Raw genomic sequence first — 27648 nt, 5'->3', positions numbered from 1 at the left:
CTGCAGGTCACCCACAGCAATGAGGCTGAAGGTGGTGAGAGGCAGATGTGGGCTCCAGTCTGTCCTTGTGGGTCCCTATTTGTTCTTGCTCTTGTCCACACCCAGCTTTCCTTTCTGATTGTTGGTCTGGCTGGCTGATAGCATTCTCACTCTGAACACTAGACACAGAAGCAACAGCATGCATATATTGCTCTACCAGTTTCCACAATTGTATAATAAATTGTTGATATAGATCACTCATAGCCCTTTTCTGATTGATATAAAAATTGCCACCAGAAGTGGTCCTGGAGAACAGAACCTTAAGGATGGGTTTGTGACTTGATTCTGTGTTACCTAGAATTAGTTCTCTGATTTAATTAGGTTTATGTGTTTATTTTTATTTAAGTAATCTTAACATGGGGCTCAAACTCACGACCCTGAGATCAAGAGTCCCTGAGACTAAGAGACACGTGTTTTACTGACGAGTCAGCCAGGCCTCCCTGAGTAGGTTTAAAAGCCTTTCAAATGATTGGATGACACCTACCCAGATTAACCAGGATAGTCTCCCTTACTTAAAATCAACAGATTGTTGATATTAGCCATATCTACAAAATACCTACAGAGTAATACCTAGATTAGTGTTTAATTGAAAAACTGAGTAACAGAGCCTAACCAAGTTGACTTATAAAAATAACTATCACACAGACTGATGAAAACCACATGTCTAACATTAACAGAGCAGTCAGCAAGGTCTTCCTAAACACTATTACACGGCCACCCACCCTCCCTGCCATCCCAGCCCAGAATGTTGGGACCTTATGACGTCTGGAATGTCCATCATCCTTTCCAAGAGGTGCTCTAGACAGCAATTTGCACAGTCCCTCTGACAAAGGGCTCCCACTCAAAGACAAGCCTAGGAAAGAGAGCTCTCAAGTTATTCTTCAAAGCTGCCTGGTCCATTATGTCTGAAGAATTTAATAAACAAGATTTACCATCCTCTATAGAAATTGGGTGAAAACTGACATATTAATTTGTACTCCATTCAGTCCCACTGACCTAGCTAATATGATGTTTTAGCAGGACTACCTTTCAGTCCTCAATTCTCCCAGGACACAAAGCGGTATTCCAACTGTCTTCAGGCCCAATTCCCAGCTGCTTATGTAGATGGCCAGAGGCAAGGAGCCAGTTAAGGATCACTCAGGGGTTCATTTCTCAAAGCTTGGTTCCAGCTCTTACATGGTTAGAGTTATAACAAATTCAAAAGCTATTACAAGACAACCTGCTCAGGGACTCCCCACCCTTTGGGGTTGAACAGTTGGGTAAAAAAATTCTCCTGAATGATAAGATATGTGCAAGGCATGGAACTGTATTAGGTCTATGATACTGAATAAAACACAGATCTAATCTAGTAATCATTTTTTTTGCAAAACTTTAAAGATTTCCCTTTGGTTATATTAAACCCTTTCATACTATACTCCGTGTTTCAGAGAAACTAAGTAACCTATTCTTTTATTTTTCTTTCTCTGTGCCTTTGCTCATATAATTCCTTCTGAAATGACTGCCGCTACTCATTTCACCCACCACTCCTAAAATGTATAATTCCTTAAAGCTCCAGCCTCAAATATCATTTTCTCCTTAAAATTTTCCCTGATCCTCCTCTTTTAGTTTCCCCCCTTCTAAATACTTATAGAATTTCATCAGAAAAATCTCTTACAGTACTCATGTTCTATTCTACATGGTGTATATCTATTACCTCTTTCAGCGAAAGAGGATTTGAGACTAGATCATATCAGCAAAATGTCCAGAACAGTGCCTTACATGGCAGGCATGAAATAATACTTACTGAATGTCCTAAAAAAGTATTAGTTAAGTGATATAGACTCATGAGAAACAAATGTTAGGAGACTTCAGGGAAAGTCCTGGTAAGTTTGGGAGTACTTCAGAATATTCCTGATGGATCTAGGAGATTTGGCAACTTAGGTGCACAGCAGGAAATGGGAAGAGAAGGGCAAGAATGGGCGAACTACTGAATAAGACAGCTGGTCTCACTGTAACAGCTGTGCCTCCTACAGTCAGGGTAGCAGCTGAGGGTCCCCTTATTTCAACCTAGCTCTCACCCAGCAACTTTAGACAGACCTTAAGGGCTGCCTAACACAAAACATCACTTGTATAACCTTAACGTGCTCTCAGTTTCCTAATTAAAATATTATTTTTCTTTCTCCTCCCTTCAGTCCTCTCCTATCTTTCACAGCCAAATTTCTCAAAAGCATGGTCCAATGTGCTGTCACCATTTCATCATCTTCCACTCTACCCATTTCATATGGTCACCAATGTCTTCCATTTTAGTAAAACAGTGATCATTTTTAAATTATCATCTTACCCAACCTCATATCAACACTACTGCTACTTCTTCCCTCTGGCTCCTGTCACTATGTTCTCTTGGTTTTCCTTTTCTTCCCTCTGCTCTAAGTTTCCTTTGGAAGCTTATGATCCTCTAGCTGGCCTAAGCTTGTTCCTAACTCTCTTTTCTTCGCTTCCTAAGTGATTTCATCCATGTCCATGTCGTAGTCACAATTTATATTTTTATCATAGGATAGTTTATAAAACTTCTTACTGACACCTTTACCTGGATATCTTAAGAGCACCTCAAATTCAGCATACCCCAAACTGAACTATGGATCTCATCTCTACAAATTTAGTACTTCTGTCTCATTATCTATCTTTCTTGTTGCTCAAACCAGACGTGTGAGTCATTTTCCATATCTCAGCCCCAATTCAATCATACCCCAAGTCCTCAGTTTTTACCTGCCAAATTCTTCTCTAATTTATCCACTCTTCATCTTCACTGTCAATACTCGTTCAAACTACCATTATTTCTCACCTGTATTACTACAATACCCTCCCTTACCTGGTCTCTCTAAATCTTCTTATCAAATGTCAATCCATTCTTCACATTACATTCAGAGTTATCTTTTCTTTCTTTTTTAAAAAAATTATTTACTTATTTTGAGAGAGAAAGAGAGGGAGGGAAGGGCAGAGAAAAAGGGAGAGAGGAAGGAAGGGAGGGGAAAAGAGAGGGAGAGAGAATGCCAAGCACGTTCCATACTGTCAGTGCAGAGCCTGACGTGGAGCTTGGTCTCACAACCATAAGATCATGACCTGAGCTGAAATCAAGAGTCAGACATTTAACTTACTAAGCCACTCAGGCACCACCAGAGTTATCTTTTCAAAAGGCAAATCTGATGTCATTCTCCTACTTAAAACCTTTTGGGGGCTGCCTGGGTGGCTCAGTTGGTTGAGCTTCTGGCTTCGTCTCAGGTCATGATCTCGTGGTTCATGGGTTCAAGCCCCGTGTCAGGCTCTGTGCTGACTGCTAGCTCATGAGCCTGGAGCCTGTCTTCAGATTCTGTGTCTCCCTCTCTCTCTGACCCTCCCCTGCTCATGCTGTCTCTCTCTCTCCCTCAAAAATAAAAAACATAAAAAAAATAAAACCTTTTGGTAGTTAGGACTGTAACAGGTTTTTTTTTTTTTTTTAAATGGCCATAATCATTCCCCTCCCTGTACTCATAACCCTTTGTAATGACTTTGCAGAAATTCCTACTAAAATGTAGAGTTTGCAGCTGGCCGGTTAGCTCAGTTGGTTAGAGCATGGTGCTAATAATAAAATGTAGAGTTTATTTTCCCATCCCATGAACCTGGGCTAGACTTGTGACTATTTTGGCCAAAAGAATGTGGTAGGAATGATGCTATTTCAGCCCTTTCTCCAATATACAAAATTAAAAGATCTCACTCTAATTCTTCCCATTAAAACGCCATGCCAGAATACATTCAAACACAGTATGACACTCTGGATCTATTAATGTCCTTTTCCAACAAATTTACTGGGCTCTTACTACATGTTAGGCCATGTAATGGATCCCAAAATTACAAAGACAAATACAATGTACAAAATACAATTGTTATCTTCATGTAACTAATAGTCCAGAATAATAAAGGTTTATAGATGTTATCTGGAAATCTCTACAGTATACAGGAGACCACAGAAGAAAAGGAGTCAATTCTGCCTAGTACAAAGAGGGTCAGAAAAAGCTTCACAGAGAAGCTGAAGAACCAGTATAGGATCATGCAGAGTGGAGCCCGGCAGCGTGATAGGGATAGTGACCGCCACCATCCCCATCACCGTGTGGCAGCAGGAGGCCATTGTGCGGATCGCAGAGGCCCTCAGCGATATGAAGCTGCAGTCCTTTGCAGAGGAGGCTCTGCAGCTCTTCCAGGTGTCCACACTGGACGCTGCCTTCTCCGGCACTGTCAGGGGTGGAGAGCTTTACCAGCCAGGAGGACCAGGAGATGGTGAGCCACATCTAGAAACTTCTCAAGTACTGCTTTACCATCGGCTCCCAGGTGTCAGAGCACAGCATCATCCAGGACTTCACCAAACAGAAATACCTGGAGTGCGCCATCCACAAGGTCCAAAGCTCATGTTCCAATGGGGCAAGACCCAGCATCGCATGCAGGCCATGGTCCTCTTCCACCTTAAATGAGTCCCTGTGGCCCCGCAGACTCGCCTGTGCCTCTGGTGAGGCACACACCATGACAATCGCTGTCCTCTGCCTCCCTATTACTCTACTTCCCGTGTGCTCTCCCCCTCCTGGTGGTGGGGTCTCCACCTATGGTGGAGGAAGGAGCATTCTGCCTGCCTCGTTGCCTCTGGGCGCCTTTCTCTGGTGCAGGTCCAGGAAATGTGCTTTTGGAGTTTGTTGAAATAATAAAGTCATGATGTGTTTGTATATCAAAAAACAAAACAAAACAGAAAAGCCAAGTAGAGAAGGCTAACTGGCTGAAGGAGTATTAAGAATGGTAACAGCAAAAGGACAGAAGCCTGAAAAAGAACGCAGAAGTCAGTGAACTACAAGCAGTTCTCCATCACTATAGGGTAGAGTGCGGAGTATGGCTTGCAGTGGGGGGAATGGTGAGACAGAGGCTGAAAGGAGTATGTATGGTTAGGTGACTGAGGCCCATTAGGAATTTGTACCTTAGCTTACAAGCAATGTGTTCATCTTTTTTTTTTTAATTTTTAATTTTAGAGAGAGAGCTCGAGGGAAGGAGGGAGAGACGGAGAGAAGGTAGAGGGGAGGGAGGGAGGGGGGGAGAGAACAAACCTTAAGCAGGATCCATGCTCAGCATGGACTGTGAGATCATGACCCGAGCCAAAATCAAGAGTTGGACACTCAACCGCCTGAGCGATGTAGGTGCCCCACAAGCAAGCAATATGCTTATAGGTGTGGAGGAAAGAAGTAGTAGAAAGTAAAGTTGAAAATTCAGGAGAGTGCTGGAAAAACTCATAGAGTAAGGTTCCAAAGGAAACAGGAGAATGGGGTAGAAGGCATAAGTGAAGGGATCAGTCTTAAACAGAAAGAAGGAAACTTCTTCCTCTAAGACAGAGAAAAGAAACTAAAGGTGGGTCTGAGTAAAGATAAATTATGGGTACAGGTAGTGCGCTGAGCAAATCAGTATCTGTTAGCCAGGATTTTCTCACAGGAGGAATAAGCAAGTGATTTTCTAAGGGAGGTGGTGATGGTTGAGAATTACTGCTGAGGGAAGTGGAAAGGCAGTCTAGAAGTGTAAGACTGCAGAGTGGTTCTAAGGGTTCGGCTAAGATCGGAACCATGTATAGTGGTGCCAACGTACAACACTGCATAATATCTTTCCTGAAGATTAATAAGAAGGATGTAGGAGTAGACAAAATAGATACTAGAGGGTTATGAGGGCAGGTACAGGAAAAGGAAAATGAATGAGGATATGGAAGAAAATGCCTGAAGTAATATACCACATGGTCCAGACTGAAGAAAGAAATGAGGGAGAGAAAGGAAAAAGAGAAAGAGGGAGGAAGGGAGGGAATCGAGTGACTGAAATAGGGAAACAGGCTTCTAGGTAAAGATAGCAGATTAAACACAGGCATGAAGCCTTATTCCTTTTGAAAACTCATTAAAGCGATAGTAAAGGATTTTTGTTGTTGTCCTCATTGTTTTTTGAAACTCCAAGGACAAAGATTAGGAGAAGAGAGGACAGTAAAAAAAAAAAAAAAAAAAAAAAAAAAAAAAAAGGAAGCTAGAAAGCAGGAGGGTGGTAGCAGATTAGCACATCTAAGCTGAATCCCAAACCGGATATTAAGGAGCTAAGGAGCAACCTGTTTGTGCTGCAGAAGCCCTGAGATGATCGGGAATTGGCAGCACAGCTTTTACCCAGCAAGAAAGGGGCCTGGAAGATTCTTCTCTGAAGTCAACAGCCAATTCAAAGGAAAAGGCTTAGGAATACCAACATGAGAGTTCCTTTACAAATAACCTATCTACATCACTTTTTAGAAGTGAGAGTTAAAAGTACAGAGGAGTAAGAAAAAAAAGTCTCAGTGCCTAGGCTGGACAAGATACCTTGGGAAAGTCTGTTGATTCTGATGTCCACAAGTCCCTCTGAATCCTCCCCACAAATCTCAACCCTCGCCACAAAATACTGCAAATTTGAGAAGTACTTTAGGAAGTATAGTTGGTTAGTAGCACTGGGGAAACTAATTTAGATAAATGGTACTTCAAGATTTTCCATATCTTTGGGAAAACAATCAAAGGCATAAACTTATTTCTCATCATCTAGAGTCCCAGAAATACAGATCTGTCCAAGCATGATCTTTGAGGTTTTGACTTAAATCCCTGTCTTACCAGATATAAATGTCTAAACTTAAACAAGAGGAGTGTGCAAACATTTTATCCCATTTTAAAAGAAATCCTTTAGAAGCTTATTTTAATATTATCATTATACTTCCAGTGAAAAACCTTGACTAGTACTCAAAAGAAAACAACATAACATTGGAGAAAAGCTACATGATTTTCTTATTAAATATTTGGCACAAACACCTTTTACGTATGAATTATTAAAAACACATGTCCTTCAGAAATAAAATAGGAATTTTCAAGAAGGAGGGAGAGTGTCTTTAAAGGAAAACTAAGCCAATTTCAGTCAGGGAAACAGGAAGTAAAGTTATTTGCTCAAGGTCATATAGCTGGCTTGTCTCAAAACTAAATTTCAAAATCTCTGGTCTTTAATTTTCAGTACATGCTCTTTCTACCAGAAATATTCTTTCCCACTACATATAATGCCTCTTTACGTCACTAATGCATCACTAGGATGACACGTAGGAAAGGAGTTGCTCTTTTTTCACATCCACTGAGGTGGTAGAATTTGGGCCCGATGGAGTGTAGTACCGTCCGATGACCCAACAGCTTGCTGGGGAGACCGCCTCTGCACCCGCCTATCGGGACAGCAGGACTCCTATTCCAGCAAACGCCTCTTTCCAGGACCTCAGGTTCTCAAAACAGAACACTCTCTTTGCAATCAAGGAAAAATTCATCTTTTCTCAGAAAGGGAGAAAACAAAGGAGATGAACGTTTTATCATCATCTCTTTCTCCTACAAGCAGCATGAAAGTTAGAAAACTTTAAAACAAGACATTTCTGGCTCTCCTATATAAACAAAGGCCTTTTCCAAGATAAATTTGCTGTTTGTCCAATAGGAACGAGCCCCAACCTTTGGAAATTCAGTTAAAAAAAAAAAGATAGGAAGTATCATATTCTTATATTCAAAAGTGCTTGAAAATCTGAATTTAATTAGTTTTTACCATCTCACTGAGGCCAGAAGGAGCACAATCCCCCTGAGAGTGATAGGAATGGGGGCAAGAACATTTTTACTGCTCATTTATCCAGCCAGCTGCCCTATTACAACTACAAACCAAAGATCCTTAATCATTGGAGTGTAATTATAAGTTAGAAGAATGGAGGGGGAAAAAATCTGCCAACAATCAAAAATGTAATCCAGTTCTAAGAAACTGGTGTTAATGGTGTTAATGGCCCCAGTGCTTACCCAACGCCTCAAACTCAGCAGCTATGAGGGAAAAATGCATCACCATCTGCTCTTCATTTTCACCTTACCTCTGGCTATTTCCTTCCTCTTTGCTCCCATCATGCCCAAACCTTGCTCTCTTTGGCAGAGACCACTAGGATGAGGCATTTACTAGCAGGCCACCATAAGGAGCCATCAGCTAGTTCCCAGGGAGGTTAAAGAGAAAGCAGAAGACAGTCTCCACCCTCTAGTTGTAATTACAGAAATGTACGACTAGCTGCTAAGAATTTAATGTCTAAGCTTGCCAACTCTAATATGCAGGAAAGCATAAACGTCAGTATTTGATGAATGCATAAATGAGTTAGGTCCTTTGTTTCACATAGTAGTAGATAATCACAATTGATCTTTCTGCATTCCAAAGGACACAATCCCTTTACTCTTTGGAGTCTTGTGAATTTAGCAGTGCAACACTGCTTTGCTTTTTAGGTCTTTTACTTAAATCTATCCTGCATACTACTGTCACGTTATCTTTCTAGAATCCTGAATTTGAATCATTTCCCTTCTTAAAAAATCTTTAATAATTCCCCAGTATTCAAGGCCCTCTGTTATTGTACCAACTTAACTTTTAAGCCTAATCTCTTAGTATTCTCCAATAGGGACCCTCAATTTGGGCCAAACTATCCCTAAACAAATCTTTCATATCCTGTCTCCAAATATTTGTTCACAGCCTTCTCTGTATGCAGGATCCAGGCTTCCTCTGTCCTTTTCCATACCTGATCTGTATCCATCCTTCAAGGCCGAATTATTCTCTTACATTCTCCTGATCACTCTCAGTCCCTAGGCACTGCGACCTCCTCTAAATTCTTAGAACACTGTTGGCCATAATTGTTCAGTATCTGATATTGTTTGCTACTGTTTGTTAGCCTTTTAAATGCATAGGCTTATCTTCCAAGGAGACAAATAAATTCTTTAAGATAGTCTTCTGCCTCAAAGATCCCCTTAAATACCAAAACAGTGGTCTGACCAGAGAAGGAAACTTGATAAACATTTGTCAGTTGAACAATGTGTTCCTGAAAAAGAGAAAGAATGAGTAAATGGAAAAGGCCCAGCTCTGTCCCTAATTAGATAAGTGATATGGAACAAATCCTTCTTCCTCTGGCTTTCAGCATCATTATCTGAAATATAGGTGACTGGGCTAAATGACATTCTAGCTGTGACAGTCTATGATAGGATCTTACAAATAAGTAAGATCTTTTAATAATGCATTAAAAGATATTATTTAATTGTATCTTACGGTGAACTTTTTTAAGATGCAAGGAACCCCATTTCCTAAAATTTGATTTTGATAAATGAACTTAAAAATATTCATAACAAAACCCTTTTTTTCATAGAAAGAACTCCAGATTCAGTCAGCTCTATCCTCAGAAACAAACTATGTTACAAGGTACCATCACAGCTACACTTTATAGAGGAATAAAAAAGAGCTCCGGTGGGGCTGGCAAACTACAGCCTGCCAGTTGGATGGCCCTGATGTCTGTTTTTGTAGATAAAGTTTTACTGGAACACAGCCATGCTCATTTGTTATCTATCTTAGGATACTTTTGTGCTAAAACAGCAGAGCTGAATAAACGCAACACCATATGGTCTGCAAAGTCTAAAATATTTATAGTTTGCCCTTTACAGAAAAAGTCTGCCAATCCTTGTTTTATATACCTCAACATTCATCCAGAAAGTGTCAAGGCCCTCATTACAGAAACTTAAATCACAGTTGGTCACTAGGTGATTTCCCACTCATTCAGTTAAGAAATATTTATTGGGGGGCGCCTGGGTGGCTCAGTCGGTTGGGCATCTGACTTTGGCTCAGGTCATGATCTCGCGGTCCGTGGGTTCAAGCCTCGCGTCAGGCTCTGTGCTGACAACTCAAAGCCTGGAGACTGCTTCTGCTTCTGTGTGTCCCTCTCTTTCTACCCCTCCCCTGCTCATGATCTGTCTCTCTCTGTCTCTAAAAATAAATAAATGTTAAAAAAAAAAAGAAATATTTATTGGGATTTCCCTCCCCCCCTTCCTTCTTTCTTTCCTTCCTTTCTTTTTTCTCCTTCCTCCCTCCCTCTCTCTCTCTCTCTCTCTCTTTCTTTCTAATATTTCTTTATTTTGAGAGAGAGGGAGAGATCAAGCAAGCAGGGGAGGTGCAGAGAGAGGAAGAGAGAGAAGAGGAAGAGCCTCAAAGGCAGGCTCCGTGCTATCAGTGTAGAGACCGATGTGGGGCTTGAACCTATGAACTGTGAGATCATGCCAGAATCCAGAGTCAGACACTTAACTGACTGAACCACCCAGGAGCCCCTAGGATTTCTTATTTCTAACTAAATCTTCATTCAATTTCCTTATCTGTAAAATGGCATATAATAGTTTCCACTTCGTAGGGTTACCGTAAAGATTACATAAAGCCTTTATCACAATGCCTGACACAAAATTTGAAAAATGACAGCAGCTATCATTATCAATATCACCACCACCACCACCACCACCACCTCCATCACCACCACCCTTTCCTGATGTCTTAGGATGTCTTTATTTTGATAGTACTCAGATTAACCACAAGAAGACAAGGAATGTTCTTTTGATACAAAATGGCAGTTGACTCCACAAGTCCTCTAACATCAGATATATTCAGAACTCAATATCTTTGTCAGAGTTTATCAAGAAAACAAATACAATTTGAATTTCTGAATGCCTCTCTTGACATTTGAATACTCTAGGGTTTATTTGGTTCTGCAAACATGTCTACAGTGTTGGACAGATGCTGCCTACACTAGCTGGGACTCTCTCCTTGTGATATGGACATGGCCTGAAGACCCAGGAAAATGAGAATCAGAGCTCCAAGCAGCAGTTTCTGGTGTTTGATCCACTCTCATTATGCTTCCATTTATTCCTAGAATGCTAGAAAATTCCTTTAGAATCTGATACACCAAATGATTATCCCTTTATCAAATATTTATAGAGAGAAGAAAAACACTATTAGGCCACAAAGTCTAGTAAGTTGAACAGGAATAGGTTTTCAGTGTTACATTACAATCACACAAGAAGCTTTTTAAAAATGCCCATCCTATGACAAACTAAAGAAGAAAATCTAGCAGTGGGGCTCAGCCATCAGCATTTAAAAAAATGCTCCCCAGAGTTGAGAACTATTGGTTTTATGAAAAAGGCAGACATGAAATCAATGCTTACAACAGTGAAGCTGGAAAGACGCTGAATGGGTATATGCTTTTTGGTACATGCTCAGTCAGGAGTTATAAGAGGCATACATGTTATTACTTAACATTCAACATAGTTTTTATTTTCTTTTAAAAGTTTATTTATTTATTTATTTTGAGAGAGAGAAAGTATGTGCACACATGTGGGGAGGGACTGAGAAAGAGGGGGAAAGAGAGAATCCCAAGCAGGCTTGACACTGCCAGCGCAGAGCCCGATGAAGGACTTGAACCCACAAACTGCAAGATCATGACCTGAGCAGAAGTCGAACACTTAACCAACTGAGCCACCCAGGCTCCCTGCATCATAGTTTTTATACATGCACAAGTCAATGCATAAGGCTTGCTTCTTGAGAAAGAAAACAGTTTAATAATCCAGGCAGTTTAATTCTACAACTGCAAAAAAAAAATCACCCTGAGGGTGAGAAAGTTTGCTTTACCAGGTGGTAGCAAACCCTGGGGAAAACCATTACTGTGTGTTCAAAGCTGGATTCTCAAGAAGTGAGATGAGACAGTATTTGAGGTGCAAGATGCTTATTAGGGATCAATACCTATGAAAGGGAGAGGAGGAAGCAAGACTGGGCAGATGAAAAACTGAACCAAGATGCTGGTTCTATGAAGCCTCAGCCAACCCAGCAAGGAGTTGTGGATCAAGTACTGCCTGTCAGAGTGACCAGGACTTTATATCCATCCCTCATGTAGTCTGTTGCCCCAGAAGGGTATGACCTCAATGTGGCTCTTTACAGATGAGGTAGATCCTGAAGTCTGTGACAACTAGAGGCTGTCCACTAACTACACTCCCTATAGATGAAGAGCAAGTCCTTCCTTGAAGGGGGACCTAGGCATTTTACTTGTAGGTCTATCGTATGGCACTGTAACAATGAACACTGTTGGTCAAGAGGTGGTTTCTTTTCTCAAGAATCCATTCTAACCCAGGCCTCTCTCCTTAGAAGCACAAAAAAGAAAAATTATGAGGCTATTTGTTGCCAATGTTTAAACAACAAAAACCCTTGAAGTTTAGTAAGACCATAGGATGACCACCCATTTCCTTGATGTTTTGGATTGAGCTGACCATCTGTCCAAGAGCTTAGCAAAGGCATTCAGCTAAGACAGGGTACATACCACATACATAGCCACATGACTTCCCCTACTTCCAGGATACGTGGGGAGCAGAATGAGGCTGAAAGGAAAGGAACTGTGCCATATAAGCACATATAAGCACTTTCCCCCTGCTCTGAGATGTCTTTCAACTTCATTGTTTCTTAAAAACAAAGCCTAGAGATTTAGAATTTTACTGGTCAACTATAGTTATATAACAAAGTATCTCAAACTCAGAGACTTAAAAAAACAAACTATTATCTCACAGTTTGTGGAATCGGGGAGTGGGTTAGTGGTTCTGACTCAGGTTCTCTCTTGAGGTTGCAGTCAAGCTGCTGGCCAAGAGCTGCAGTCATCTCAAGGCTGGCTGGAGGAGAATCTGCTTCCAACATGGCCGTTGACAAGTCTCAGAGTATCTGCTTCCAAGCTCACTAATGTGGTTGCTGGCAGACCTCAGTTCCTCACCACATGGGCTTTTCCACAGCCTGCCCGAATGTCCTATGACATGGCAGCTAGTTGTCAAGTACTGTTTTTTTCATTCCCTAAGAAGGGCTCACAGGTGCCATGTCTGTAAGTCCTTTCATGTTTGAGAATGTCTTCCTATTGCTTTTATATTTACATGATATCTTTATTGTTTACAATATTCTCTAGTTCCACTTTCTTTCCCTGAGAACTCTGTACATATGGTTCCTCTGGTATTTAATGTTGAGACAAACTTGGAAGTAAGCTTAATTTTTCCTCTCATGTACGTGGTAAGTTTTTGTCTTTGGTGCTTGAAGAATTTTTTCTTTATTCCAAAAGTTTAATAGGTTTCCTAGGATACATCTGTCCAATTTTCTTGGAATATTCTTAACATTTGCAGATTCTTTTTTCTTTTTTTAAGTTTGTTTATTTTTGAGAGAGACATAGCACAAGCAGGGCGAAGGGCAGAGAGAGAGGGAGAATCCCAAATAGGCTCCATACGGTCAGTGCAGAGCCCGATGTGGGGCTCAAACTTATGAAACCATGAGATCATGACCTGAGCCAAAATCAAGAGTCGGACACTTAACTGACTGAGCCATTAAGGCACTCTAAAATTGCAGATTCTTACTATTTGGAGATTTTTACTCAATTCAAGAAATTTTATTGTATTTTATCTTGTTTTTAATTTAAAAATTAAAATTATACATGAACATAAAGAGGTAAGCAGTTTCTCAAGGTTTACAAGGAAAATTTTCAGTCCTCCATTCTTTCTCTTACCCCATTTTCTGTTCCCCAGAAGCACCCACTTTCAATCCATTTAGTGGATCCATTTAGTATTTATATCTGTATTTCTAATAACATTTTAATATTGAGATTTCTTAAAATTTTTTAAATCTTTATTTATTTTTGAGAGAGAGAGACAGAGACACAGACACAGACAGAGAGAGGGAGACACAGAATCTGAAGCAGGTTCCAGGCTCTGAACTGTCAGCACAGAGCCTGATGTGGGGCTTGAACTCATGAACCATGAGTTCATAACCTGAGCGAAAGTCGTACGCTTAACTGACTAAGCCACCCAAGCAACCCATTTCCCATTTCAGACATTATCTGTTGATTTCCCACTATGGAAGATGAGGATTTAGGTTTCTTTTATCACCAGCTCTGCCCCTACCACATACATCCATACTTCCTGGATCTTCTACCTTTGTAATTTAATTTCACTATTTTGGTTAGTTCAATAATCAAAGTTTAAGTTATTATGACTGCAGCTTTAGGTATTAGTTATTAACTATGAAAAAGGAAGTTTATTTCTCTTGTCTTCCCTTGTCTCCAACACACTAGCCCTCCCTCTCATCATTCCAAAGTAATTATATCATAATTTTGGTTAGATCAAGTGAATGATTACATTACTATGTAAACATTAGTTATAGCTGAGACATTCAGTAACTAATGATTAATGTTTTTCCTGCTTATTTTTGTTTGCCTTGGCATTATTTTCTCTCATTTCTTCGTTTTCCAGATACTTATCAATAATTTAACCCCAATCTAATCACCAAGTACTCAAATATTCAGACACATTAACTATTCTGCCATTTTCATCAGAAGAAATATGAGAATCTTAAAGAAATTATTCCCAAAGCTTTCTGGCCTATTCCAATCTGTTCTGGCTGCCATTTACACTGGGCGCACAGGTGCTTTCCTGGAATTTTCCTTAATCATCATCTTAGGAATTCTTTTTCCTATATCCTCCGTCTTTTTTCTTTTCTTAGTTTATGCCAGGTTTTGGTGGTATATATTCTCTAGCAGCTTTCTGAAAACAGATGAATGGAAAGCAAATGTCTCTAAAATTCTTATTCTACTCCCACACTTGATTGATAGTTTGACTACATGTAGATTTAAGAATTTTGAAAGCTCTACTCTGTTGTTATAGTTTCTAGTGCTGCTGTTAAAAGTTCAAAGCTGTTTTAATTCCTTTATGTATGATATTCTCCCCTCCTGTCTGGAAGCTTACTGGATCTTCTCTTTGACACCAGTGTTATAACATTTCATAATGATAATCATGGTAAGTTTCTTTTCATGCATTTTGCTGCACACTGTTTCCTTTCAGTCTAGAAATGCAACTCCTTTAATTCTGAGAAATGTTTTGTATATATTAGTTCATTGATGATGTCTTCTCCCTTCATTTTCTCTGTTATCTCTTTCTGGAACTACTAATATTCAAATGTTCTTGGTTGTTCCTTTAATTTACTTATCATTTCTTTATTTTTCATCAATATGTTGCTTTATTCTCCTTTGTGAAACATTTTTCAAAATTGAGTTTTTAGCATTAGCACTTTCTTATTCTTTAAGTTTTCCCTTTAGGGGCGCCTGGGTGGATTGTCGATTAAGTGACTGACTTCGGCTCAGGTCATGATCTCACAGTTTGTGGGTTTGAGCCCTGCGTTGCTGACAGCTCAGAGCCTGGAGCCGAATTTGGATTCCGTGTCTCCCTGTCACTCTGCCCCTGCCCTGCTTATGCACTTTATGCTCTGTCTCTCTCTGTCTCTCAATAATAAACAAAAATTAAAAAAAATCAAGTGCTCCCTTTATTCTTTTTTTTTTGGGGGGTTTATTTATTGGAGGGGGCGGGCAGAGAGAGAGGGAGAGAGAATCCCAAGCGGGCTTTACACTGTCAGTGCAGAGCCTGATATGGGGCTCGATCTCATGAACATGAGATCATGATCTGAATTGAAATAAAGAGTTGGACCCTCAACCGACTGAGCTACCTAGGTGCCTCTAAATGCTCCCCTTGAAAAACCTGTTTTGAGTATAGTTGACCACACTGTTGTTAGTTTCATGTGCACAATATAGTAATTCAACATCTCTTATGTTTTGCTATTCTCATCACAAGCGTGTAGCTACCATCTGTCATGATAGAACACTATTACAATACGTTGACTATATTCCCCAAGCTGTGCCCTTTATTCCTTATTCAGTCCATTAACTGGAAGTCTGCATCTCCCACTCCCTTTCATCCATTTTGCCCATCCCCTCACATTTCTTCCCTCTGGCAACCATCAGTTTGTTCTCTGTATTTATAGGTCTGATTCTGCTTTTTGTTTGCTTATTCATTTGTTTTGTTTTTTTGATTCCACATGTAAGTAAAATCATATGGTATTTGTCTTTCTCAGTCTGACTTATTTCACTTAGCATAATACCCTCTAGGTCCATTCATGTTGTCACAAATGGCAAGATCTCAGTTTTTTATGGCTGTGTAATATTCCATGGTGTGTGTGTGTGTGTGTGTGTGTGTATTACAACTTCTTTATCCATTCATCTATTGATAGACACCTAAGTTTTGCCTATATCTTGGCTATTGTAAATAATGCTGCAATAAACATAGGGGTGTGTATCTCTTTTCAAATTAGTATTTCCATTTTCTTTGGATACTCAATAATGGAATTATTAGATCATATGGCATTTCTATTTTTAATTTTTTGAGGAACTTCCATACTGTTTTCTATAGTGGCTATACCAATTTACATCTTCACCAATAATGGATGAGGGTTCCTTTTTCTCCACAACCTCACCAACACTTGTTGTTTCTTATCTTTTTTATTTTAGCTATTCTCACAGACATGAAGGGATATATCACTGTGGTTTTATTTTGCATTTTCCTGATCATTAGTGATGTTGAACATCTTTTCATGTGTCTGTTGGGCATCTGTATGTCTTCATCTGAAAAATGTCTATTCAGGTTCTCTGCCTATAAAAGTTTTATTTTATTTTTGAGAGAGAGAGACAGAGCATGAGTTGGGGAGGGGCAGAGAGAGAGGGAGACACAGAATCTGAAGCAGGCTCCAGGCTCTGAGCTGTCAGCACAGCACTCGACACGGGGCTCAAACCCATGAACTGTTAGATCACCACCTGAGCCAAAATTGGGACTTTTAACTAAGTCACCCAGACACCCAAAATCAGATTTTTCTTTTTTGGTGTTGAGTCATATAAGTTCTTTATATATATTGGATATCAACCTCTTGTGGGACATATTGTTTGCACATATCTTCTTCCATTCAGTGGGTTGCCTTTTTGTTTTGTTGATGGTTTCTTTCGCTGTGTAAAAGCTTTTTATTTTAATGTAGTCCCAATAGTTTATTTTTGTTTTCGTTTCCCTTGCCTTAGGAGACATATCTAGAAAAATGCTGCTATGGCCAATGTCAGAGAAATGACTGCCAAAGTTCTCTTCTAGAAATTTTACGGTTTCAGGCTTCACATTTAGGTCTTTCATCCATTTTGAGTTTATTTTTGGGTATGGTGTTAGAAAGCAGTCCAGTTTCACTCTTTTGTACACAGCTGTCCAGTTTTCGTAGAACCATTTGTTGAAGAGACAGTCTTTTTCCCATTGTATATTCTTGCCTCCTTTGTCATAGATTAATTGACCATATTTATTAAACCATGGTCTTATTTCTGGGCTCTCTATTTTGTTCCACTGATCTATGTTTCTCTTTTTGTGCCACTAAATTCTCCCTTTTTAATACAGAATTCTGCTTTGGGGGCATGAATGCAGTATTCTCTCATCTCTCAATGAGGGCAAGGATTTTGGTGTGTTTTGTTCACTGCTGTATTCCTAACTCCCAGAATAGTGGTACTCAGATGCTCAAATTTAATAAATCTTTCTGAGTAATGTTATTTCCTTTGAAGTTTTTTTCTCTCTGAAAAATTTATTTATTTAAATTTTTAAGAGTTTATTTATTTATGTTGAAACAGAGATTGCAAGCAGGGAAGGGGCAGAGAGAGAGAGAGAGAGAGAGAGAGAGAGAGAGAATCCCAACCAGGCTCTGCACTGTCAGTCCAGAGCCTGATGAGGGGCTCAAACTCACAAACTGCAAGATCATGACACAGGCTGAAATTAAGAGTCAGACACTTAACCTACTGAGCCAGGTGCCCTCTCTCTCCCTCTCTTTATCCATCTATCTATTTATGAAAGAGAGGGAGGGAGGGGCGCACAGAGAGAGAGAGAGAGAGAGAGAAAATATGTGCCAGTGGGGGAGAGGAGCAACAGGAGAGAGAGAATCCCAAGCAGGGTCTACGACCACAACCCTGGAATCATGACCTGAGCAGAAATCAAGACTCAGGTGCTCAACTGACTGAGTCACCCAGGCTCCTCATCTCTGAAGACTTCAGTTGGTCTTTTTCCTGCTAACTTGTTGGGCTTTTTTTTTTTCCTGTTTATTTGTTCTGGCCTCTAGAATTCATAATCCCCATTTATTTTTGTCTAAATTTAAGAGTAGCACACACACAAAATCTCATTGTCAACACTGAACATGTGGTAGGCATTGTCAACTCAGAAATTCAATGTAGGAGGATCCACGAAGTGGATTTTCTGTTGGGAATTTCCCGACGTCTGTACCTTGTACCATCTCCCACCACAGAGAAGAATGCTCTAATGCCCTTGCTTGACAGATGCAAGCCTGGCTGCTAGTATTCAGAAGCTAAGTGGGACACAGAAGCTGAAGACCTTAGGACACACACTTACTACTCACTTTTTGCATTGTATTTCCATCCTCATTTATGCCTGGTGCCCCAGGCCAGAGATCTTCCATTTTACCCTTTTCTGAGAATAAATCTCCAGTCTCTTGCTAGGGTTGTGAGGTAATCTGAGGATCAATCTACAGTTTGGATAAATTTTCAAGTAATCCTTTAGCTTCACTTGTAGATATGCTTGGTGCTGTTGAATCCTGAATCTTTAAAGAGCTTTGTGGGGCGAATCAGTGTGCAGTTCAGCTTTCCCTGCTGCTGGCTTAGCATTCAGCTTTCTCAGTGTGTTAAACTGTCCTGCTTTCCTGCTTCTGCTCTTTCCTTTTCCACCTTCTTTAGTCTTCTGAATGTGCACCTCTCTAAAATTCCTGTGTTTTAGTGGGGCTTCAGAAGTTATCACATTTACTCAGGTCTTCTAATTTTATGTTAAAATCCTTAAATAAAATTACTTTACCAAGAAGTCCTTATATCTTTGAATACACCTTTTGGTCCCATGTTTAGTATTTCAGAGACATTAGTTTATTGTCATCTTTATCTTTTATTTCTATTAGATTCTCTATAACTTTTAATCATTTTCATTGAAATTACTGAATATCTCAAAGCTTTCTTCCGTCAATAATCTGATTTTCAGTGGTATCTGTTCTGACCTTTGCTATTTTAGTTGGTCTTCAATTTATTTTCTTAGTTCTCCAATACCGTCTTTTATTTCATTTTGTTTTACCATCCCATCACTGAACTTTTATTTATTAAATTCATGTTTTGATGAGTTGTTTTATAGTTGTACAGTTGTATAGTTGTAAAAATTCTATTTAATGAGTTATGCTTTTTTTCAGAATACTTTTTTTGTCCTTTTTAGAACATTTTTCTTGATTTTATTTTGTTTGCTGTATGTTTGCATAGTTGACATGGCAATTATTTTGGTCTTGTTCATGCTTATTTGTTTTGCTATGATATGGATAAGTTCTTATTTTTCATCCTCCTGTACCTGAGACCAACTACCAAGTGAGTGGTGGTGATTTTCTTCCTTCCCCCCCGCTTTTGTTTTTACTGAAGTATAGTTGACACACAATGTTACATTAGTTTCATATGTACAATATAGTGATTTGACAACTATTATGCTGTTATGCTATGCTCAACACAAGTGTAGCTACCGTCTGTCACCATATAATACTGTTGTAATACCATTGACTATATTTTCCATGTTGAGCCTTTCATTCCTGTGACTTATTCATCCCATAACTAGAAACCATTACCTTCTACTCTCCTTCACCTTTTTGTGCCCACTCCCTACTCCTTCCCCTGTGGCAACCACCAGTTTGTTCTTTTTATTTATGGGCCTGTTTCTGCTTTTAATTTTCATTATTTTTGGAAAAATATTTTATTAAAAAAATTTTTAATGTCTATTTTTGAGAGAGAGCACGTGTGAGTTGGAAAGGGGAACAGAGGATCGGAAGCAGGCTCTGAGCTGACAGCAGAGAGCCCGATGTAGGGCTCAACCTCACGAACTGTGAGATCATGACCTGACTGAGTCACCCAGGTGCTCCCAAGATATTTTACTTTTAAGTAATCTCTGTACTCAATGTGGGGCTCAAACTCACAACCTTCAGATCAAGAGTTGAATGCTCCACCAACGGAGCCAGACAGGTGCCCTGTTTCTGCTTTTTTAAATTTTTGTTTTTTTCTTTTTAGATTCCACAAATAAGTGAAATCATATTACATATACCTTTCTCTGACTTATTTCATTTAGCATAATACCTTCTAGGTCCATCTTCATGTTGCAAATGGCAAGATCTCATTCTTTGTTATGGCTGAGTAATATTTCATTATATATATTACCACATCTTCTTTATTCATTCATCCATCAATGTATTGATGGAGACAGGTTGCTTCCATACATTGGCTACTATAAATAATGCTGTAATAAACACAGGAATGCACAGATCTTTTCAAATTACTGTGTTTGTTTTCTTTGGGTAAATACCCAGTAGTGCTGGTTATTTTATATTCTGTGTACTTTTCTATGGCTTCAGCAAATGATGTGAGCCAGAGGGATAGAAGGGGCAGAGGGAACAGAGCTCAGGTACTGCAGAATCTTTGTTAAAATATTCTTCTTGGGGACCTGGGTGGCTCAGTCGATTAAGTGTCCAACTTTTTACGTTGGCACAGGTCACGATCTCATGGTTCGAGAGTTTGAGTCCCATGTTGTGCTCTATGCTGGTCCTGAAAAGCCTGCTTGGAACTCCGTCTCCCTCTCTCTTTCTCTTCCCCTCCCCTGCTTGTTCTCCATATCGCTCTCAAAATAAGTAGAAATAATCTTTAAAAAGAACACATATTTTTCTTTCCTGAGATTCTGTTAAAGATTCTTCTTTCATTCCAAATAATTAAGGGTTATATTCCATTGCTACGGAGGGACAGTCTCCAGTTTTATATTACTTCACCTATTCATTTTTATGCTTGATCTTTCATTTCTGTTAAAGAGTCAGCCTCATTGTTCATTTTCTCTGCTTCATCATTTACCTGCAAGTAGTTGTTCCCACTACTTCTCATTTAGAAGAAGATAAAAGTACTTAAAGAAGATAAAATGTGCTTGGTTTGGTTCTTTCCAGCTTTGGAGCTTTTGGTGGGCATTTGCAGGATTTCATTAATACATCAATATGGCTGGGGAGTAGTGACAGGCTGGAGTTGGGACCCACCTTTCTATTCTTCATTGGTGTCTTGTTTCTTTCCTTGACCTTCAATTTTTAAACTTTATTAATTATCTTACTTTGCCTCTGTTGAAATTTCTGCCAGTTTTAATCCCCATAGTAGCCCTAAATATTATTAAACCCATTTTTACAGAATAGATACCAATAGAATTTTAATACAGAACTCTAATACATTGGGGTAACTGGGCTAGCTGAAGCTAGAATCTAGTTTCATTTTCATTAAAATATATACTTTGAAATATGTCTCCTACCTTTGTTGTCCCAATAAGACATTTTTCTTCCCCAATTTACTCCTCTCCTCATTTTGTCTAGGCTCCAAACATGTGTGTGTGTGTGTGTGTGTGTGTGTGTGTGTGTGTGTTTTAAATAGCAAAAATAACAGAGAATTGCAATCTGGGACAAGCAAGCTATAGCAAAACCACAGACAAGTCCAACCTAGGCTGCAAATTGTTTTTATTTTTATTTTATTTTATTTTATTTTTTGCTATTCTTTCTCTCTCTTTTTAATACTTTATTTTTGAGTCAGAGAGAGACAGAACATGAGTGGGGTTGGGGCAGAGAGAGGAGACACAGAATCCAAAACTGGTTCCAGGCACTGAGTTGTCAGCACAGAACCTGATGCAGGGCTCGAACCCACAAACCGTGAGATCATGACCTGAACCAAAGTTGGACACTTAACTGACTGAGCCACCCAGGTGCCCCTTCAGTTTTTAAATATTCTTCTGTACTGGTATGCAGCAGTAAAGCTCTGAGTATGGTGGCTTCTGATGAAAAAGTCCATGCTGGGTAAGCACTCAATCAATGCTGATTAAAGAAAATGTGCCTGGCTTGCCTCTTTGTAACCAGTAGGATGGCTACTATCAAAAACCAGAAAATAACAAGTGTTGGTGAGGACATAGAGAAATTGGACCCTGTGTGCACTGCTGGTACAATTGTAAAATGGTACAACCACTATGGAAAATAGTATGGAGGTTCCTCCAAAAATTAAAACTAGAACTGTCATATAATCTAGTAATCCCACTTCTGGGTGTACATCCAGAAGAATTCAAAGCAGAATATCAAAGGGATATTGATACACATGTTCAGTGCAGCTTATTCACAATAGCCAAGAGTTGCAAGCAAACCAAATGTCTGTGGACAAATGAATAGATTTTAAAAATGTGGCACACATACAAAATGGAATATTATGGAGCCATAAAAAAGAAGGAAATTCTGACACATGCTACAACATGAATGAACCCTGAGGATATTATGCTAAATGAAATAAGCCAGTCAACAAAACACAAGTACTGTATAATTCCACTTATCTGAGGTATCTACTTTTAAAGTAGTCAAGTTTATAGAAACAGAAAGTCAAGTGGTGATTACCTGGAACTAGGGGACAGGAAAAAGAGAAGCGCTGCTGTTTAATGGGTACAGAACTTCAGATTTGCAAGATGAAAGAGTTTTGTTAGAGATCTGTTTCACAACAATGTGAATACGCTTAACACTACTAAACTGCACACTTAAGAGCAGTTAAAATGTGTGTTTACCATATTGAAAAAAAAAAGAAAAAGAAGATCTATAACACTATTAGAAAGACAGTCCTGTTCCCTGTTCTCCCCACAGCTGCTATGCTCTACTGCTACGCAGGATTTGACTCAACCTTGGCAAGAAAAGACACAGGGAAAAGCTAAGCTTATGTGGTGAAGAAAAGCCTTCATCCTGTCTCATAGGAAAATAGTCACATACTTTTGTCAATTTCACACAGTATAATCTAGTTTTCATTCCCTCTTTCCCATCCACTGGGTGGTTTTATTTTGTTTTAATACAAGGAGAATTGCCAGAAAGAAAAACCCTAGGGCTTACTTCTGCAGGATGGATCCCTTAATGACCAGCTCTTCATCCAAGTCCGCTTCATTAGCCATGAAGAGCAGCCTCTTTCCTGTGCTGTCCACTCCAATGAAGTCACGCTGCTCCACTGATTCAAACAAAAGAAGAAAAATCAAACAAAGCCATTTGCCCCTGCCTGCATGACTAAGTCAGGGGGACAGGGCACCTGCTCACAATTCTCTTGGAACTAAATACAGGATTGGTATGTAGGACAAACTTATCACAGTGTTTAAAACACGGATAGTCAAAATGTTTTGTATTGTTCTAAAGGATATTATTAGTTAACTAGCGAAGTTTCAATAAGATCTATAGATTAAAGTATTATAGCAACGCTATTTCCTTTTTGGGCGGCACTGAGAAGCGGGGGCGGGGGCAGGATACACACTGATGTATTTAAAAGCATCTGTAACTTACTCCCAAATAGCTCAGTAATAGTATATGTACTATATTGTGTATACATATCATACATTTAAAATATATCATAAGAGAGAATAATAGAACAAATGTTAACATTTGGGGAATTTTGGTAAAGGATATATAAGTTCTTTGTACTAGTCTTGTAATCATTTTGTAAATGTGAAATTATCTCACAAAAAGTTGAGTGATAGATATGTTAGTTTGACTGTGGTAGTCATTTCACAATCATGTCTACATATATCAAAACATCACTGTAACACTTTAAATACACATAATTTTTGTCAAAAATAAAAGTTAATAATAAAAAGCTGAATATGTGGATGAACCACAAACTCACTACGTGGCACATAAACAAAGAATTCTTTCTCTGCAAATAATATCCTATGTCTGCTCTCTGTGGAAATGGGAAAAATATTATTTATAGACATGTACATTCAATCAACATTAACTACATGTCTATTATGCATTAGATTTTATTATTCTGTATGAGAAAGCATTCAAAGAAAATAAGGTGCATGTTTACTAGACATGGAGGGTTCTTTGGTAGACAGTAATTTTATAGGCTGTCACATTATTGCTGTTTTCTGTGTTAGATTTCTTTCCACCAACCAGATAATAAATTCTTCAAAGGCAGGCTTATGGTTCCTTTATATCTCCTTTAGCATCTAGTACAGTGTCAGGCACTTAATAAAATATCCTACTAACATCTGAGGAGTATCTATTAGTTTATAAAAGCATTTTCACATAGAGGAAGCATAGCATAATGATTAAGAAGAGAGCCTCTGAGGCCTGACCACGTGGGTACAAATCCCCCTTACTAGCTGTATGTCCTCAACAAGATACTCAACTTCTCTGTTCTTCAGCTTCATCTGCAAAATGGGTATCATAGTAGTGCCTACCTCACCAGCTTATTCTGAGCACTGTATCAGTTAAGATTTGTAAAGCTAATAACAGTGCTATTAAATCAAACATTAAATGAAATGTTTTAAGTTAAAAAAATTAAACAAAATGCATGCTTTCTTTTGATCTTCACAATAATAAAGCAATGATTTAATACCTCTTTGAAAGGAGAAGAAAAAAGTTGAGCTCTAGAAAAACAGTATTTCTAAAGAGGACTTTGTCTGTCTTCCACTGACACACAACAGCTACTATGTAACTGAACATGATTCACTGTTGGCTGCAGCTGCCTATATACCTAGAACCGAATGTATTACAACTGTCTAACGGGTTTAGCCAGGTGCTTGAAAGCATTCATCCCTTGAGATGGTTTCTGGTCATCTTATCACATGTAGTGTGGGAATCCAAATAGGGAAAAAACTATCATAAAAAATCATATGTTGGGGTGCCTGGCTGGCTCAGTCAGAAGAGCATGTAATTCTTGATCTCCAGGTCAGAAGTTTGAGCCCCATGCTGGCTGTACAGATTACTTAAATAAATAAAGAAACTTAAAAAAAATTGATTATATGTTATTTTTTCAATGACAAAGATTAGTGAACTCCAAAGAAGGAAGGGCAAATAATGCCAATTTGAGGGTAAGTTTTACAGAGAATTTCAACTGAAGCAAATTTTGCAGAGATTTTCAAATGCCACACAGCAGATATGACATCTATCAGTTCATCTATTACATGGAAACCTGAGAATATAAAGGTCTGCAACAGTCTGATTATGAGCCAGTATTTTATAAGGAAACACAGAGATGTTATTTTTGGATACAACTCGGAGTGCTTACTCTATCCAAGTCCTTCAGCCTGACAAAACCTCCAATTACTGAATGTCCTGGGAGCAGTGATTTCCAAGTTCGTGCTTCAGTTATGTTGCTCTTTACTCACAGTCCTCACTCTCAGGGGCCCCTCCTTGTATTTGCTTCCTGGAAGCTACCATAGTAACTGGGACTTCAGAATATACTACAAATCCTAGGAATTTATTTCCTTATGTTCTGCTTTAACAAAGTAAATTCTACTTTAGGAAAAGAGAAGGTCACATCAAAATGTCCATCCTAAGACGACTACAAAAATAAGATTAAGAAAACAGCTAAAACTATGAATGGAAATTTAAAAAAATTTGGCAACCATTCATATTTTTTCTAGTTGATTTTTACTTATCTGATGCTTTTGTCTCCTCTATAGTCATTTACTTCTCCATTCATTCACTCATTCAACTAATAAATATACTTGTTACCTCCCTTGTGATAGGCATTATGTTTATAGTAGGGAATTCCAACTCATTTTATGAGGCGAGCATGATGCTGATACCAAGATCAGACAAAGATATTATGAGAAAAGAAAATTACAGGCATATTCATTTATTACAGAAACACAAGGATCTTAAATAAAATATTAGCAATAAAAACTAAAAATGTATATAGTAGAATTAAAAGGGTTACAAATTTGTTGTACTTAAGAGGTAAGGTCTAGAATGTAAAATGGTATGCCCACAGTGGAAGATAGTATGATGGTTCCTCAAAAAAATTTTAAAAATAGAATTACCACATGATTTAGCAATGCCACATCTGGGTATACCACCCCAAAGAATTGAAAGCAGGGTCTCACAGAGATAGTGTGTACACCCTTGTTCATAATAGCATTGTTCACAGTAGCAAAAATGTGAAAACAATCCAAGTGTCCACTGATGGAGTAATGTATAAGCAAAATGTAATATATACATACAAGACAATATTATTCAGCCTTAAAAATAAAGAAAATCCTCCAATTTGCTAAACATGGATGAACCTTGAGGGCATTATACTTTATGAAATGAGCCAGTGACAAAAAGACAAATTCTGTATGATTCCATTTATATATGGCACTTAAAGTAGTTAAAATCATAGAGACAGAAAGTATATGAGCCACCTGAGTGGCTCAGTTGGTTGAATGTTTGACTTCACCTCAGGTCATGATCTCACAGTTCACAAGTTTGAGCCCCGCAATGGACTCTCTACTACTGTCAGCATGGAGCCTGCTTCAGATCCCCTGTCTCCTTCTCTCTCTCTGCTCCCACCTTCTGCCCCTCTGCTGGTGCTCTCTCTCTCAAATATAAAATAAACATTTAAAAAAAAGAAAGAGGGGCACCTGGGTGGCTCAGTCAGTTAAGCATCTGACTTTGGCTCAGATCATGACAGCTCAGAGCCTGAAGCCTGCTTTAGATTCTGTGTGTGTCTCTTTCTGCCTCTACCACTGCTCTCTCTCTTTCTCTTTCAAAAAATACATAAACATTAAAAAAAAAAAAAGAAAGGAAATATAACCGTGGTTTCCACGGTCTGTCAGGGGGTGAATGGGGAGTTATTGTTTAATAGGTATAGAGTTTCAGTTTCACAAGATGAGTAAAGTTAAACAGGTAGATGGTGGTGATGATTGCACATTATACATGTATTTAATACCACTGAACTGTAGGTTACCTGAATGGCTCAGTCTGTAGAGCTTGCAACTCTTAATCTCAGAATCATGAGTTTGAGCCCCACACTGGGGGCAGAGATTACTTTAAAATAAATCTTTAAAAAAAAATACCACTGGACTGTACACTTAAAAAAAGGTACATTCTACATGTATTTTACCATAATAAAAAAAAGTGAAGGAAAAGAAGTGCTCACAGGAGAAAAAAGGGTAAGGTCTAGTTCTCCATCCTTTATATTTAGGCTGGCTGAGCAACTAGCTTTAACAGTGCAATGGAATGACACAGTCTGCGTTCCAAGCTTAGCTTCAGGAGACTTTGTTTGTAGCTGCTGCTGCTGCTGCTCCTCTTGCTCTCTCTCTTTCTCCCTCTCTAAAGGGAAAGAGCATGTGAATAGGGCAGAGGGACAGAGGGAGAGAGAGAATCCCACACAGGCTCCATGCTGAGTGTAGAGCCTGATGCGGTGTTTAATCCCACTATCCTGGGATCCTGACCTGAACCAAAATCAAGAGTCAGATGCTCAACCAACTGAACCAACTAGGTGCCTCTTCTCTTACTCTTTTAGAATGTGCTGCTGTTATATAAACAAGCTTGGGCCTCCAGTATGGCAACAGATTGAATGAAAGAGAAGGTCAACTCTCACGGCTTTGGCCCTAGACATATTAGTGTGCCTACCACAGCGTCTAAGAATGTTAACTGCCTCTTGGTAATCACACTTCTGTATCCCCTCCCACTGAGTATGGAATGACTAGTAACTTGCTTCTAACCAACAAAATGTGGCAAAAGTGATGAGATATTACTTTTGTAAGTCAGTTACATAACTTTGTAATTTCTGTCTTGTTAGGAGATTCTCTCCCTTGCTGGCTTTGGTGAAGCAAATTGTTATGTTGAAGAGGCCCAAATGATAAAGAAATGACGGCAGCCTCTGGCCAACAGTCAGCTAGAAACTGAGGCTCTCAGTCCAACAGTCCTTAGGAAACTGAAATTCTGCCAACAAACAAGTGAGCTTAGAAGCAAATTTTTTCCTAGCTGAGCCTTCAGATGAGACCTCGACCCTGAATGATACCTTGATGTCAC

General features: G+C 39.0%; 1 protein-coding gene across 2 annotated transcripts in view; it reads right to left on the bottom strand.

Moving 5' to 3' along the window:
• Positions 1 to 27648, bottom strand: part of EIF2B3 (eukaryotic translation initiation factor 2B subunit gamma) — a 115907-nt gene that overhangs the window by 46004 nt on the left and 42255 nt on the right. For both annotated transcript variants that reach the window (XM_029949460.1, XM_029949459.1), the window contains exon 5: positions 22744 to 22855. In XM_029949460.1, the coding sequence (XP_029805320.1) occupies positions 22744 to 22855 (112 nt within the window). The remainder of the gene's footprint in view (positions 1 to 22743; positions 22856 to 27648) is intronic.

Source organism: Suricata suricatta, chromosome 8, assembly GCF_006229205.1.
Source record: "Suricata suricatta isolate VVHF042 chromosome 8, meerkat_22Aug2017_6uvM2_HiC, whole genome shotgun sequence".
NCBI lineage: Eukaryota > Metazoa > Chordata > Mammalia > Carnivora > Herpestidae > Suricata > Suricata suricatta.
The sequence above is the reverse complement of the archived record's forward strand: the minus strand, read 5'-3'. Positions and strand labels throughout refer to the sequence as shown.